The following is a 15,651-nucleotide window of genomic DNA, read 5'->3' as shown; positions in this document are numbered from 1 at the left end:
CCTGACCCTACAAATTAACTATATCACTGGATTTGTGGGGGCCTTACAGGCAGACGCTCCGGGCTCGCTGTCCATGACAAGACGGCTGGTGGCGGCCCCCAGCTCGGAGAGGGTGCGTCGGGCCATGGGCAACGCTGGTTTGGGGATGTCGTAGCCGTTCTCCTCCTCTACCTCCTCGGGAAACTCCCGGACCGGGCAGGGGATCTCCCAGATGGGACCATTGGTACTGGCCATGGGGGGCAGCTCAGAGCAATCTGGGGAAGGGAGGGATTCAGTCAGGTCAGAAGGGTGAAATGAAACCATGGCATTTTAATCTCCTCAAATCAAAGGGAATTTAATAGAATGGGATAGAATAGAATAGAGTGGGCTAGAACGGTGGGGTAAAATGAGAAGAGGTGGAGTGCTGAACTAGCAAAGATGGGGCATACTAAATGCGTGTTCATAATAAGCAGAAGCAGATTGTGTTTAGGACAGAGTGGCCAAAAAGTATGAGGCAAAAGTAATTCACTATGTAGTGAATAGGGTGCCATTTGGGACACAGCCATAGTTTTGTGATAAGGCAGTACCCGAGTCTCTGGCCAGGTGAGGCAGGGAGGCTGTGAGGGCCTGGGCCTGGATGTTATACATGGCTTCATACATTTGAGGTCCTTCATCCAGGTCCTTCAGCATGGGCCTATCAAACACAGGAAGGGGAGGGAGGCTAAGAGGACATGTCATCATATGGCTAGATTTGATTATATATATATATATATATATATATTTTTTTTTTTTAAACTTGGGTTTCTCCTATTGACGTGTAATCAATTGTCAGAATAAGAAAATACATTACTGAAGATGTACACAGTACCCCTACAATATCATCACAGTTATCAAAGAACGTACAGTGAAACTTTTCAATGAAGCGTTTCTCAATGAGTGGGTCTTATAGCAGATGGTACTTACCATGAGTTAAGAGAGCTGGGCTGGGGGGGTTTCGGGGCTGGGGCCTCTGTCACCACAAGGGGGGCTGCCATGGGGGCCAGGACGGGCCGAGAGGTGGGGATCATGTAGTCGGACTCCTCGTCACTCTCGTAGGTCTCCCCCCCAGCCACAGGCTTCAGATCTGGATGGGGTCTGACAACGCAGGGAGTGAGAGGGGGACACTTAATATAAACAGATTGGGATTCTGGGACCTGATCGGGGAAAACTCTAGGTTCTGAGTATACCTATACCTATAACTCAGGTAAAGTCACTCAGCCAGGAAAATCTCCTGGGCCTTATACATCATATAGCACATTCACACAGCAGGGAGAAGAGTGTGTGTACTGTACCTTGTTGCCAGAGCATAGATGGCATTGGCCGAGACCGAAGGCCTCACTTTGGGGTTGTCATACTCCTGACTGCCAGACGCCGTGCCTCCAAAACTCTGGGGAGGAACAGAGAAGACGCCGCTCAAGTTCCATTTCTGTAAATACTCACTTGTGATCCTCACACAGTCACGTGCAACTGTACACACTCTTGGTATAGATTAAATCCATGTCTGTGAAACCACATTTAACCAACTGCTCTAACGGAAGCTAGTATTATACCTGGGCTCCCTTCACCAGCTGATGGTCCAGACTGAGCGAGCTGTTGTTCCGCTGTCCGTCTGTGCATCCGTCTAGGGCTGACGGTAGGGCCAGGGGGAGGGAGTGTCTGTTGGAGAGCTGCCTGTCTCCCACACCGGGTGGCTGTCCGGGGGCCTTGGGCACCGGCCTGGGGTTCCAGTCGGCCAGGTTGCGGTTGGGCGGGGCCGGTGGGAGCTTGGGCTCCCCCAGGGGGGTGCAGGGTAGTGGCCGTCTGCCGAGCCACCCGTCAGGCCCGGCAGAGAGAGGTCTGTCTGGTGGAGGAGGAGGCGGCAGGTTCCTCAGGGCTGGGGGCAGGGGGAGAGGCTTGTCCTTGTGGTGGGAGGACGCCTACAGGCAAGGAGGGCACAATTACAGACCATGAGGACTGAATCAATTTCATCTGTTTTCATTGGAAGTAGTAGCCTAGCTGTCATCAACAGCTGTCATGCCAAAAACACTTATTTTTAACAAAGTTTGAGGATTTTGGTCTGTGCTATACAAAACATAAATTACTGCCACTTATTTTAATTTCTATTCAACCTCCACTACGGTCCAACAGTGGCTAAATAGGCCCGACTCTCCGCACACATTTCTATTGGCGACATTCCCATTTGTTAGACTGTGAATTGCGCAGAGAGCTTGCCTTGGACGTGGTCCCTGGGCTGGATGCTCCTGGGGGGTTGGGCGGTCGGTGTTGCAGGAGGTCGAGGCGGGGGGGCACGGGGGCAGGGAGGACTGGGGCGCCAGGGACATGGGCGAAGGGGGCCGCTCCACCTGCAACATCACACGACAGCTCAGGGAGAGAGTTCTGGGAACTTGTCATTGCACACTTCCTCTTCAATACCAAAGAAATCAATTCCCAATCACATCAAAGCTGTGTGATCTCACTCTCAGAGTACTCGTCTATTCAAGCTTACTCCACGGGCGGAGTTCTGACGTGTTACAAAGAGACAGCTGAAAGATGCCGTCTCACAAGAGGAGAAAAATAAAGACCCGGCACATCAAATACCTGGAAGAAGCAAAGCTAACCCGGAAGCTTAGAAGTCAAAGATGAAAGCGATGTGATCTTACACTCTGAAGGTGCGGGAAAGAGAGAGGAAGAGTTCCTCAGAAGAGTTCAGTTTAGAGCAGGGGTGCACATTTATAGTCCACAAGGATTACAGTAGGTTATGTGCCCAACTTTCAGTAGGTAAACTTTGAGAAAGAAACGTATTATTTGTGACAGAATTTATCTGAACGTTCCACAATGTTGTACCTTGCTGAACGTGGCCCAGGGAGAGGAAGAGTAATGTAAGTTGTCCCTGGACACTTATCTTGGGTCAGTTTTCGCATTTCCCCCACTAAAATGTTAAGAATAGGGGAGGGGAAGCTGATCCTAGACCTGTACCTAGGGTAAATTTCACCAAGGAGCTACAGTAAGGAAGAAGAGTGCTCCATATCAGATTTAGCTAGACCATGCTCACCTTGGAACAGGCCAGCTTGCTCATCATGAGGTGGGGGTCTTCCAGCCGGTCGTCGTCGTCATCGTCGTAGCTGGGCGACGGGGCACCCTCTGCCCCAAAAATACCCCTGCAGCTCCCGTAGGAGCCCCCTATGGGGTCCTTGGGGTCAAAGGGGTCAACCACGATGGGCTCCGTGCCCTTGATCTCACACCGGCAGAATGGGCAGCCCTGACCCTCCGACTCCTGAAGGAGAAGAAAAGAATCGAGAGGGTGAGAGGGGGATTAGGAACATTCATGTCTACATGAGAATGCACATGCATGCACCCACATATACACTTCCCGCCCACTGACCCACCAACCCGCCCTACACCCCCCTTACCCAGCAGTGTGAAAGAGACTAGGGGTACATTACCTGCCAGGCGGTGAGACAGGAGGTACACATGAGGTGACCGCAGGGCTCGATCTTCACGTCCTTGTCGTTCTCCGCACAGATCTTACACAGCTGGAAGGTGGAGCCCATCTCACAGTACAGCTCATATTGCTCCTGAGGACACACACACAGAGATGCATAGTCAGCCATGGGATTTCAGCAGACCTCCCAGAGCGTAGGATAGCATGTACATTAAACACAAACGGAGCAGATTAAAAGCATCCGTAGTTTAGTTTGTTTCTTATATTGCCACTAAAAAGGAGCCAGGGTCGTGTTAAGTAGGGTACACCACAGCAAAAACATTTTAAAACAGAAAATAAATCAGAATTTCCTACTGGACAAGTTTAAATAGTACCCGTTTTCACTCAGTTTCAAACCGTTTCCTCTACAGAGCAGGACCCGAGATTCAGGAAGTGCAGTATGTAAGGTTATGAATGTGAGAGAGAGAGACCTACCTGTGTGACTTTGATATGGTCTTGTGGCGAGGGCTCACACAGTCCTGTGAGGTCTGGGTTCTGGGAGCGCCCGTCGGGGAACAGGTAGCTGGGTAGAGGAGATGGTCACTCACAAGGGGAAACTAACACGCATACAGTACCAGTCAGAAGTTTGGAAACCTACTCATTCAAGGTTTTTATTTTTTATTATTACTATTTTCTACATCGTAGAATAACAGTGATGACATCAAAACTATGAAATAACACATATGGAATAATGTAGTAACCAAAAAAAGGTGTTAAACAAATATTTTAGATTCTTCAAAGTAGCCAGACTTTGCCTTGATGACAGTTTTGCACAACTCTTGGCATTCTCTCAGAGGTAGGTGTGTCCAAACTTTTGACTGGTACTGTATGTTGTCTCAAATGACACCCTATTCCCGATATAAAGTACATTACTATTGACTAAAGCCACACAGGGCTGCCACAAGGGTTTAAAAACACGGCACCGGCCTCCCGGATGGAGCAGTGGTCTAAGGCACTGCAACGCAGTGCTAGCTGTGCCACCAACGATTCTGGGTTCGAGCCCAGGCTCAGTCGCAGCCGGCCGCGACCCGGGAGGTCCACGCGCAATTGGCCCAGCGTCGTCCAGGTTAGGGAGGGTTTGGCCGGCAGGGATATCCTTGTCTCATTGCGCACTAACGACTCCTGTGGCGGGACGGGCGCAGTGCACGCTGACCAGGTCGCCAGGTGTACGGTGTTTCCTCCGGCTTCCGGGTTGAATGTGCATTGTGTCAAGAAGCAGTGCGGCTTGGTTGTGTTGTGTTTCGGAGGACGCTTGGCTCTCGACCTTCGCCTCTCCTGAGTCCGTACGGGAGTTGCAGCGATGAGACAAGACTAACTACTACTAAATAATAATAAATAAAATAATTATAAACACAGCACCATATGGGGAATAGGGTGTAATTTGAGTCGCAGCTGTATGTTTTTGACTACGTCTTTCGCGTAACCTTGAGGCCTAAATGATACTTTACATAGTGGCTTTATAGAACACATGTATGAGGCTCTTTGCAAAGCAAATCACATGTAGCCTACAACCTTTCACAGACTAATTCAGCATTTGATTACAGGCTGGAAGATTCTTACCACAGCGTTTATAAAACAAAAACAGAAGTTTGAACACTGGCATACTCTAGTAACCCCAACAGTACACATTTTTTGTTTAAACCCCCGGACAAACACAACTCATTCAACTGTTGATTATTAGTTGACAAGTAGAATCAGGTGTGCTTGTCCGGGGCTACAGCAGAAAGGTGTACTGTTGGGGGTACCATTGAGTTTGGACCCAATGCTGTAGGAGACACCATTATAGCCACTATACACCCAAACCACTGACTGTACATTGCAAATCAAACTCTCCTGCTGCTTATGAAAACAGAAGGGGAAATGGAGTCGTGGCCGATGCAACATGAGACATATTGCAAGGACTTTGAGATGTAAAATTATCCCCATTGTTTATAGAAAAATCAGCTCGAGTTGAGACTGGAAAGAGCGAGAAATAGACAGAGACGAGAGAAAGAGAGACGAGAGAGAAAGATACAGTTAGAGAGACCGAGACAGGAAGGCAGACGCACAGAGAAAGAGAGGTTGGTGAACTCACAATCCTTCCCGGAAGCCGTCGATGAGGGCCTGGAAGAGGGGCTTGTTGTGGGGGATGGTCTGCAGGATGTTCCCATCTGCAGTGACGTAGCCGATGGCCCACTGGCCCAGTCGCGTGCAGCTCAGCCTGAAGATGTAGCTGTGACACACACACACAAAGGACTAATGACAATAGGGAAAACACCCTCCAAAAAATGCCCAATCCCAGCTCATCCCCACCCTAAGCAAACTCCTGGTGAGCTTCTCTGTCCTGAGTTCAATACCAAAGGATATATTTTCATTAACAAGCCTTTTATAAAGCAATTGCAGGCTTTACAAACTTTTGTAAACAATATACTGTACATGCCTATAAATTGTATTGCTTATAGTGTGAGTGTGCACACTATATGCAATTCAATTTATAAGCGTGTACAGCATACGCACGCACACACAGGCACAGCTTACAATGCTGTACACGCTCACAACGCTTGGAAACGTTTACACATCACAGGATCCTCAAGCATTATTAATATGAATACACCATCCACACATAGTTAAGTAACGCTTATTCATTCAAATCATTTTAAAAGAGTCACCAATTTTGTCATCTAGGAGTAAGAGGTTGAACGAAGGCTCAATACTTGCCGCGTTGCGTCACACACTTGTCCTCTGTTGGAGCGAGTACTGACATCCGCCCAGTCTCTACAATAGACCTATTGATGCTAGGTACCATGCTGTTCCATGTGCCACAGGGGGGGGCACGTGAGACTAGGGGTGAGGGTGGACTGGTGCCTTCTGGTGTCATTGTGCGTTCGACAGCCAAGCTGGCGGTGCTCGCCAGAGTGTGTTAGGTCGAGTTTCTTAGTGTGTGTGTGTGTAAGCTCATGACAGGCAGACTGTAAGAAAGCAGTGCAGTCTAAGTAGCTGTTTTTGGAGTGACAGCACAGGCAAGTCTCAAGTCAGTGACCATCACATATGTTGTAGGGAGAAAAATAAAGGTGAATATGTAAAGTCATGGTTATAATGAGAGAGTAACTTGAATGAAAGTGTATAATTAAGCAATAAGGCACGAGGGGATGTGGTAAATGGCCAATAAACCAGGGCTAAGGGCTGTTCTTATGCACAATACAACAACCCCCCCCCAGGCGCCTTTACTGCTATTATAAACAGGTCACCAACATAATTAGAGAAGTAAAAAATAAATGGTTTGTCATACCCGTGGTATACAGTCTGATATACCACAGATGTCAGCCAAACCTGCAGTCGGGGCTTGAACCACCCAGTTTATAATAAAACATCCTCCTCTCTCATTGTGTTTCTGCATCGACAATAGAGGAGAAAGTGTATCTGGCTGAGGTGTGTGCGCACGCGCGTCAGGGTGCATACGGTGTGTGTGCCCGTGTGTGTGTGCATGCAGACTCTCTCACTGACCTGCCAGGCTTGTGGATGAACTTCTGCAGCCGGGCCTTGACCTCATCGTAGGTGAGGAAGGCCATGTAGCCCGGGTGAGTCACCGCCAGGCTGTTCCAGTTCCTCAGCAGAGACGACCAAGGCTGCATACACCCACGCAGCACAGAGCAGAAGGTGAGTCACGTCGCCGCAGAGTGGTACAACAAAGCGGCACAACACAGTGGTACACCGTGGCGAGTAATGCAACAAATCATGGCTGACTCTTAAAAGCTCCCTTTACTTTCTCCAGAGATGCAACCTTATCTTCATGTCAGATCTGCCCCCGGGGAATGGTAATGTGGTAACGACAGTGAGAAGCTACGAATGTACTGTACTAAGAGTCAATCACCCTGCGCTGCAATACGACTGCCTGTGTGATTCAAATTAGAGAGTGTTCAGAGCACCCTGACACACCATCAGGAACTATTTTTCAGCCGTCTGTTCTTAAAATGTATGTTCGGAGACAACAGAAAAGAGGAAATAGAGTTAGGCCAGTGTTCGTACAAGTTCTACTGCTAGCAGATGGAAGCTAAACGCACTATGACAAACTCGTTTCAAATTGACTTAGCAATTAGACTAGCATGCGTAGAGGTGCGAAGGGGGATCCACACCAGTGAGTTTGTGAGGTCTCTTGACACGTCAAAAACTGTGAAAGAAAGCGTGAAGTGAACTCGTGCTGATGGTTTAGTGGCAAAATGAAGTGGAAACAAAGTGACCAAAGACCGAGCCTTGTACAATACAGTCAACCAATGGGTTATGCATGTATGGGTGACCCAACAGACCGCAACAATGCCATCCTGTCACTTCCTCTTCTAAAAGACGCATTCTCAGATGTCATTTTTTAACTGTAAAATGTGGAAGTATTTTAATTAAGACACTTCTCTTAGCCCACGCCCAATGAACACAACACTAGGACGCGACCCTTGAGTCGGCTAGGCTACATCAGCCAGCTTTCACTTCCGGCCACAACACGAACGGAAAGAAAGCGACCTCACACCCATCGTAAAACGCGTTCCTCTTTACCCTGCTGAGTGTCATGCATGCAGCATCACCGATGAGAGCCGCTAGCAAATCTACTAACGCGCTACACCTAACCGTCAGATAGCACAGGAACCATAGTCATAGATAAGACATACCGGGCAGACGGCAGTCATAATTATATACTTACTACGACAGGCAAAGGAAGCTAGCAAGTAGCAAATGAATACGTCACAAAATGGCACCCTACTCCATATAGTGCACTACTTTTAACCAGACCAGTCTTGTGTTAATAACTGGAAATGATGCTTCCATCCAATTCTACCCTACTGCAGTTTATCCACTATCGCTCTATCATACAGGTTCATTCACATGCTGATGAGAAGCACGACCTTGATGTGCAGGGGGCTTCAAAAGAACACGAGCGCTCTCGGCAAACACGCTGCAGCTATTTCGATGGCGCGTCCAAAACCCAAATAAAGGGCATGTATTCAGCTGTTCGGCACGACTCGCAGACAGCCAGCCACCTAGGTTGCACTGTATCCAATCCACTCACTATCACACAAGCCAGGGAACTAGCTGGGGCCTAAAGAAAATACAAAATAAAATGTTGAAGAAAAAATAAGACTGAAGAACACTTCCCCCTCAGGGAACAAATACTAGTTGTGCCTTAGAAACAACAAAAGAAACAGGTGACTAAAAAGGGGAAAATGTAGATAAACCTTCGCTTTGAGGTATTGAAATTGGCATGTAAGTGGCGTGGGTCATATTCATTAGGCACCAAACGGAAGAAAATGGATTGAAACAAGGGGCAACTACTTGCACTTGTCCAATTGGGACATTGGTTGTTGGTCTTTTAGCATTTAGGCCACTGCACACAGGCACAGCAGCACTAAACATGACGTGTGTGAAATTAATCTCCAGTGAACGTACATTAGTCCAAAACCAGGCTTAATCTGTGTCTGGGAAACAGCCACTAGAACGTTTTCCAATGCAACTAGATTAGCGATGCGTCACTAGTGGATCAGAATTGCAAAAATGTCAATAACGCAGTCATATTTCCTAAGGACTAGTCAGATCCCGAGGTCCTTTGTGACAGGACGGGTACGTTTTAGTACAGTTTGTTCCTCACAGCTGACTAGCAGTGAAAGAATGGCCCAGTAAGCTCTCTCTGTTCTCTGTACGGTGGCCACTTAAAATCTTGAATTAGCCCCAAAAAAGCCACTCCTCTCCTAGGCACTTAACAATTTCATCCAGTCCCGACTCCCTGTAAAGCAGCGATTCTCAACTGGTAGGTCCAAGGTTTTGAATGGGTCATGAGTGGTTTTACTTTTATTTATTTTTATACAGCAGTCTGAATTTAAACGACTAAAACCAGGTATAAAATGTTTAGAAATAATTAACCTATATTTTTTTGTAATAATTTAACCTCAACTACTTTTCTTCAATCATAGTATTTTCAATATATAGTTATTTATTTAGCAGATTTGGTTGATTTTGGAGTCTCAAACCAGAATATGGGTTATTGACAATAAAAAAAGGTGGGACTGTTGTTCCGTTGCCATTTAATTAGCACATTTACTGTCAATATAGGATTGAACCGTTTTCCAGACCGCAATGTTGGCTAAAATAAAATAAAATCGCAATGCGAATATTGGATCGCGACTAAGACAACCTGGTTCAATTTGGCTCCTGAAGCAAAACCAGTTGAGATCCACTGCTGTAAAGTGGGTTCTTTAAGAATTGGAGACTGCATTATGCCAACAACAAGAGCCAGCAAGAGACACACAACGCAGCCACTACAAAACACTGGCCCTCTCTCTCAGCAGGCAGGGATGCAGGCAACAGCCACCCGATACCTCATAGCAGAGAAACACACATGGCCACAATAAGTATTGCTTTGCCAAACTCATGTGTAGTTAGAAAGTGCGGCTATGGTAAGAGACTATTGCCTACAGTGATAGCCATCGTTTGGTCCATTACCCCCAGCTTTTAAACCGTAGATAGGAGTTAGTGATGGTATGGAGGACTATTCTATGGGAGCTACAGTAATATCTAACAAGATTACTGCACTGTCGGAACTAGAAGCAGAAGCATTTTCGCTACACTCGCATTACCATCTGCTAACCATGTGAATGTGACCAATAAAATGTGATATCCACAACACAAATACATTGTCTGACTCTTTTCTCAACTCATCTCTCAAGAGAAATTGTGTACATTGGCGCAGTGGAGTGTAGTACAAGGGGGGCTGTGTGTGAGTGTGTGTGTGTGTGTTTGAGTGTGTGCGACCCTGAATTTGAGTGTGTGTGTGCGTGCCTCTAGGCATGCGAGTGTGTGTGTATATCCATGCACTTGTGCTCGTGTTTTTGTGTGTCCATGCGCATGTACGTGTGTGATTGCACGTGCGTGTGAGTATAGGCCCAACCTGGAAAAGCCTGGTGAAGATGTCAAACTCGAAGACGGAGATGTAGTCGTTGCACGCGAGGTCGATGGTGGACTTGAGGGCCATGGCTTCCAGGCCCGAGCTGATGGGGTGGAACTCGTGCAGTGCCTGCCGGAACACCTTCCAAGGCACTATCGTCCTTAAAACACGGGACAACATCGGGACAACAAGTTTACTATACTATACCCATTGAGTTGAACAAGCAACGTTGATGCAGCGTATTAAACCTTCCCTGTTATTGCACTTACGGTGTCCGATCCCACTTCTGATTCTACCCTGAATATGGACGTTCCAAACATGTTATTCGCTACAGCGCAACAATAGTGTTTAGAGCAGGGGTCAGCTGCGACATTAAGCCACGGGACAATTTTGTCATTTTTATGGAGACATTTTTGGTCAGGCCATATGAATTCTTGTGGGCTTAATTTGGCCAGTCGCTTTTCCTGGTTCTGGGTGTTTATGGTGACTGACAAAAATGTGACTAATAAAAAGAGTTTGGTTTAGGAGGAAACCAACAAAAAAAAAAATGTGTTAAAAAAAGACTCAATTAACTACTTTCTATCGGTTTACCTAGGCTACCTCATGTAGCTTGAAACATCAAAGCAATTTCTTTCTTCCAATTTCCATCGTGTGGTGCATAAATATATCCAATCTTACCACTTAAATGTAAATACTTTCACTATGACTGGCTAGCCTGCTGTAAATGTCAACTTTTTGTAGAGAGCAGAGGTGGACTCACTTGTCCCCAAATGATCTTCTCCAGAACTCGGCGGCGTCAGCCTTGGTGATCCTGAAGTTATCCCCCTGGAACAGGCCGTTAGGGAAGATGGCTTTGAGCTCAGCCAGCATGTGACTGAAGATCAGCGACAACTTGGTCAGGTTCCGTCTACAGAAGAGGAACAGAGAGGGAGAGAGTATTATACAACTTGACGATGGATGGTTCCTCACCCTGAAAATAGTCTTATGGGCCAAGACAAACTAATCCATGGTGCGATTCCCTAAAACAGCCACTACACATTTCAGCTAAATTTAGCCACCGATAACTAATATGTCATGTTAACATGGCTTTGTAATTTCCACACCACAACATAGAGGCCAGGGGCTGAACTCCATGGTGGAAGCTGTGAGTGAGTGAGTGAGTGAGTGAGTGAGTGAGTGAGTGAGTGAGTGAGTGAGTGAGTGAGTGAGTGAGTGAGTGAGTGAGAAAGGGACTAGACCTCCATCACATTACACACGCTAGCCTGGGTGTGCAGGTTGGGGTTCGAAGGTAGAAGGGAGGGGTTGGAGGCCACAACATGCCTGGCACACTTTTCCGATTCCAGAGGCCCCTAGGCAGATGAGCAACGAGGCAAGAGGCAGGCGGGTGAACGCAGTGGCGGCAGGGGGGACGAAGTGGCAAAGAAAGCACGGAATAACACAGTGAGGGATTGTGCGAGGCTCTTGGGGGAGGGGGGGCTGGGATAATTGACATGCACAAGAGAGCGCAAGAGTGTGGCGGCAGCGTCTCTCCCTCTCTCCAATGCCAGCACAGAGGAAGGGTGGGAAAGGCCGTGTAAGGGGATAGAGGAGAGGACAGAGCCTTATGATGAGCTCGAAAAAGACAGTGAGGATACAGACACCTTGCCAAATTGTGTGAGCGCGTGTGTGCGCGTGTGTGTGAGCGCGTGTGTGTGTGTGTGCACGCCTGTGGGGGGATGTTTTGACACTCAACTGCCAAGACGAGAAGAAAAAGAAATGCAGCCTCTTTTTTTGCGAATGGCTTTGAGTGAGGCGAGGCATTCTGCAGCAGTAGAAGCCCATCTGCCCCGCTAGAAATCAGTACTGTTTCCCCTAGTCTCCTTGACACGACCCTTGCAAAACTAAGCCCGTCTGACAATTACATTCTCTAACCCCTCCTTCACACTTTCCAGTTTAAATGTCAAATTCAACAAAGCTTAATTTAATCACAACAATTTATTTTCTGCTGGAAAAGTATGCCAATTATAAGTGCCCACATTTCTAGAAGGGGACGTCCTGTTGGTGAGGTTGACATTACTGACCCTAGCTAACCGAGTGGGCAGTGACGGCAAACAGAAAGCGTATATTGGATTCACCTTTACACGCACGCACGCTGTTTGTGTCAGGGTAGTCTTGCGTTGCCATACCGCTAAAATCACGCCACTGTCACACCTCCCTTAGAGGTCGTGCAAAAATTATTTGAATGGCCTGCTGGCTCCCAGCGGCAAGATTTTGATTGGTTGCTACATTTCAAGAACCCTCCCCCACATGCTGTTGTTGCTACGTGTTATGTTCATCACCGTTTTCAGACCAGGAAGGACACATTTTGCAGAGTTGCTCCGCATGCTAGTTAGCACAATTGGAGTTCCGCCCAAGCAAGGCATTTGATTGGTTTGATGTGTTGCGTCACTAACTTCCACCGGGTGTCCACAGAGTCCTTTTACAATCTTTCCGTCATGAACTTTCCCTGGCTTCGAGTTTTAAGGAAGCCTGGTTCTTGACAAGGCTAGTGTGAGGGCATTGCTCTGTAGGTGGCAAAGTGCCCTCGGTGAAGCACACCTGTGTCCCGTCACTGGCATAGGGTATGCCTTGTGTGTGAGAGAGACTAGTGTGTATGTATCTAGTCACAATTAAGGGTCACAGTCTACAAGACAGCGAGTTAAACTGCCAATCCCGAGAGTGATGTTGTAGCTTATGAGTTTACAATGCGCCTGCCAGCGTGTCTGTTGTATGTGTGTCCTCATATCTCTGACTAGGGTAGAACTTGGTGCTACAACACTTGCTCTGTATTTCTGTGCGCGGCTGGGCATGGCTCCAATGCTACAAGGCTAAGCCAAGAGAGGCAGGGAGCCTTTAAACCTTCAAAACGCATCTCCTGTATGTTGTTTGATACAGAGACTAGCCTAGTGAACAGTGGAGACGACACACTGCTTAGCTATTCCTATCCTATCAGAGGGCAAAGTGGCGCTATTAACACATTATTAACACATTGTTTAGGCTTATCATATCCCAACAAGTGCATATAGACTTGTCCTCTTCTCTACTCCTCTTTCCTCTGTCTGTATGCGTCATCTGCTTTAACTCAAAACCAGTCTTCACAGATACAACAATAGCACAGAACGAAAGTTAGTTAGAAAGTCCAAAAGACTACGCCAAAAAAAACAACACAAACCCATTCATTATTTATGGCCATTCCTTTTCGTCTGAAAAACCCAAGGACATCGTTAGCCAGAGAGAAGAGAGGAGAAAAAGGAGAGGAGAGAAGAGGGAGAGAAAGAGTGTGATTAAATGCAACCTCACACAGCCGCCCACGCACTGTTTTTTTAACCCCGGCACAGCACTTATTTTTCTTGCGTCCCAAATGGCACCCTTTTCCCTATATAGTGCACTACTTCTGACCAGCGCCAATGGAGCTCTGGCCAAAAGTAGTGCACTATATAGGCAACATGGTGCCATTTGGGATGCATTCATTTTCTTATTCTGCACGAGCTACAGTAGTTAACCCGCAGATACATATACCCCCTCCAATCCGCCATAGCCTCGACAACAGAGCATAGATCTCCGCTGTTACCATGGCGATGGGCCAAGCTATCCCTGGATACAGAGCTCGTGGTGACCCCCTCCTCCTATAAGGGCCTGACCTTTGACCAGCAGCTGGCTGCTCCCTTCCCATTTCCAATTTTCCGAGATAGAAGGCTAGAAAGTTAAAGCGGCGGCCCACTTGAAGCCAATTACTGGCGAACGGACGGTCTGGGGGACTAAATCACAGTGGCACTACACATTAGGCCTACATGACAATCGGGGAGAGGGATTGACATGCTGTAAGCCTGGTGGTAGGCCTACTCTCAATGCAATACAATGTAGCAGTCGGGCTGTCTGTGTCTGTCTGTGAACTAGGACCCTCAACACCCACCGTGCAGCAGCAACACAATCACACCACAGTAGTCCTAGACACTTCTACAGAGAAAAACATCGCAACCACACTGGGTTCCCCTTTCATCACATTATACATTTAACTCTCCGGAACTGGCTGCTCACCGGATCTCTGTCAGGAAACAGCAGTGACAGCAGACTTACGCACACAAACAAGTGTGCTTGAGTGCACGCACGCAGAGACACATACTTTGACTGACACATCCTGACGCACCAACGCAAAACATAGAGGCTCACTTTTTCTTATTTTTCTATTAACCATTTAATTCCTCTAATATCATCCACCCTGATAAAGACTGAAAGACACGAGTCGCCGCCTAAAAACGCTCCACCCGAAAAGTGCTATTCCGTGCTAACAGTGTTAGAGAAAGCGACCGATGCATAATCTTACCATTTCCTGTCTAAATAGCCTTACGTCGCCTATTTGCTGTGTCCCCAGGTCAAATAAGGAACGGTTTAAAGCCTAATGTTCCTCATAACCCAGTAGGAGAACTATACAGTCTATATTATTTTGAAACTGGCAGCAGCAGTATGCCATAAATAAACGATGCAGTGTTGCTTCCGTGTGTGCATACGTGCATGTGTGTGTGTGTGGGAGCGTGCGTGTGCGATCGGGCTAGGGGTGATGTGCAGGCCAGTGTAACTCAAGCTGAAACGGAGCCCAGGAAGCATTAAGTGCATTTCCATTCACAGCAGCGCTAACAGTTTGACCTGCATGTGGCATGATGGGTAAAATGCCGTCAGTCGAGGGCATTTCACAAAGCCAAATTAAGTCAGAGTAGATAACTAGCATGGTCCCTAATGGCCTAATGTGAATAAAAAGTTTGTGTCCGAAATGGCACCCTGTTCACTGCATAGGGCTCTGGTCAAAAGTAGTGCACGAAATAGGGAATAGGGTGCCATTTCAGGCGCAACGCAACATTAATCTATTTTGGACTGCTCGACTAAAAAACAAAAATCTCGGCCGACCGTCAGCCTATCGAAAAAACAATAAACCAGTCGACTAAATTGGGTCAGCCCTACCTGTATATGGCAATACGTTGAGAAGTTAAATATAAAGGATATGCGAACATTGCGAGGTGGAATTGAGATACAGTAATGGTAGTAGACTACCAGTGCAACGCTTAACCATCTGAAGGGACCGAGACCAAAACCATTGCTGGCAGCTGTATTGTGAATTCACATTGAATTGTAGGATTTTTTCTTATTGTTCTTATAGGACAAATGTATTTCAAAAAAAAAAAAATTTTTTAATGCTGTTAAAACATTAAGAAATGTTTTCCATTTCTCACATCCAACCACAAATTGTCTGTCTGAT

At 47.0% G+C, this 15,651-nt stretch overlaps 1 protein-coding gene across 1 annotated transcript in view; it reads right to left on the bottom strand.

Moving 5' to 3' along the window:
- Positions 1-15,651, bottom strand: part of LOC115141495 (E3 ubiquitin-protein ligase CBL-like) — a 38,964-nt gene that overhangs the window by 8,622 nt on the left and 14,691 nt on the right. The window contains 14 exon segments of the mRNA XM_029680401.2: positions 48-254; positions 567-673; positions 943-1,113; positions 1,311-1,405; positions 1,569-1,934; positions 2,230-2,306; positions 2,309-2,360; positions 3,050-3,271; positions 3,441-3,572; positions 3,914-4,001; positions 5,553-5,690; positions 6,962-7,083; positions 10,386-10,542; positions 11,143-11,289. Coding sequence (XP_029536261.2) covers positions 48-254; positions 567-673; positions 943-1,113; positions 1,311-1,405; positions 1,569-1,934; positions 2,230-2,306; positions 2,309-2,360; positions 3,050-3,271; positions 3,441-3,572; positions 3,914-4,001; positions 5,553-5,690; positions 6,962-7,083; positions 10,386-10,542; positions 11,143-11,289 — 2,081 coding nt within the window.

Source organism: Oncorhynchus nerka, linkage group LG14 (assembly GCF_034236695.1).
Source record: "Oncorhynchus nerka isolate Pitt River linkage group LG14, Oner_Uvic_2.0, whole genome shotgun sequence".
Lineage (NCBI taxonomy): Eukaryota > Metazoa > Chordata > Actinopteri > Salmoniformes > Salmonidae > Oncorhynchus > Oncorhynchus nerka.
The sequence above is the reverse complement of the archived record's forward strand: the minus strand, read 5'-3'. Positions and strand labels throughout refer to the sequence as shown.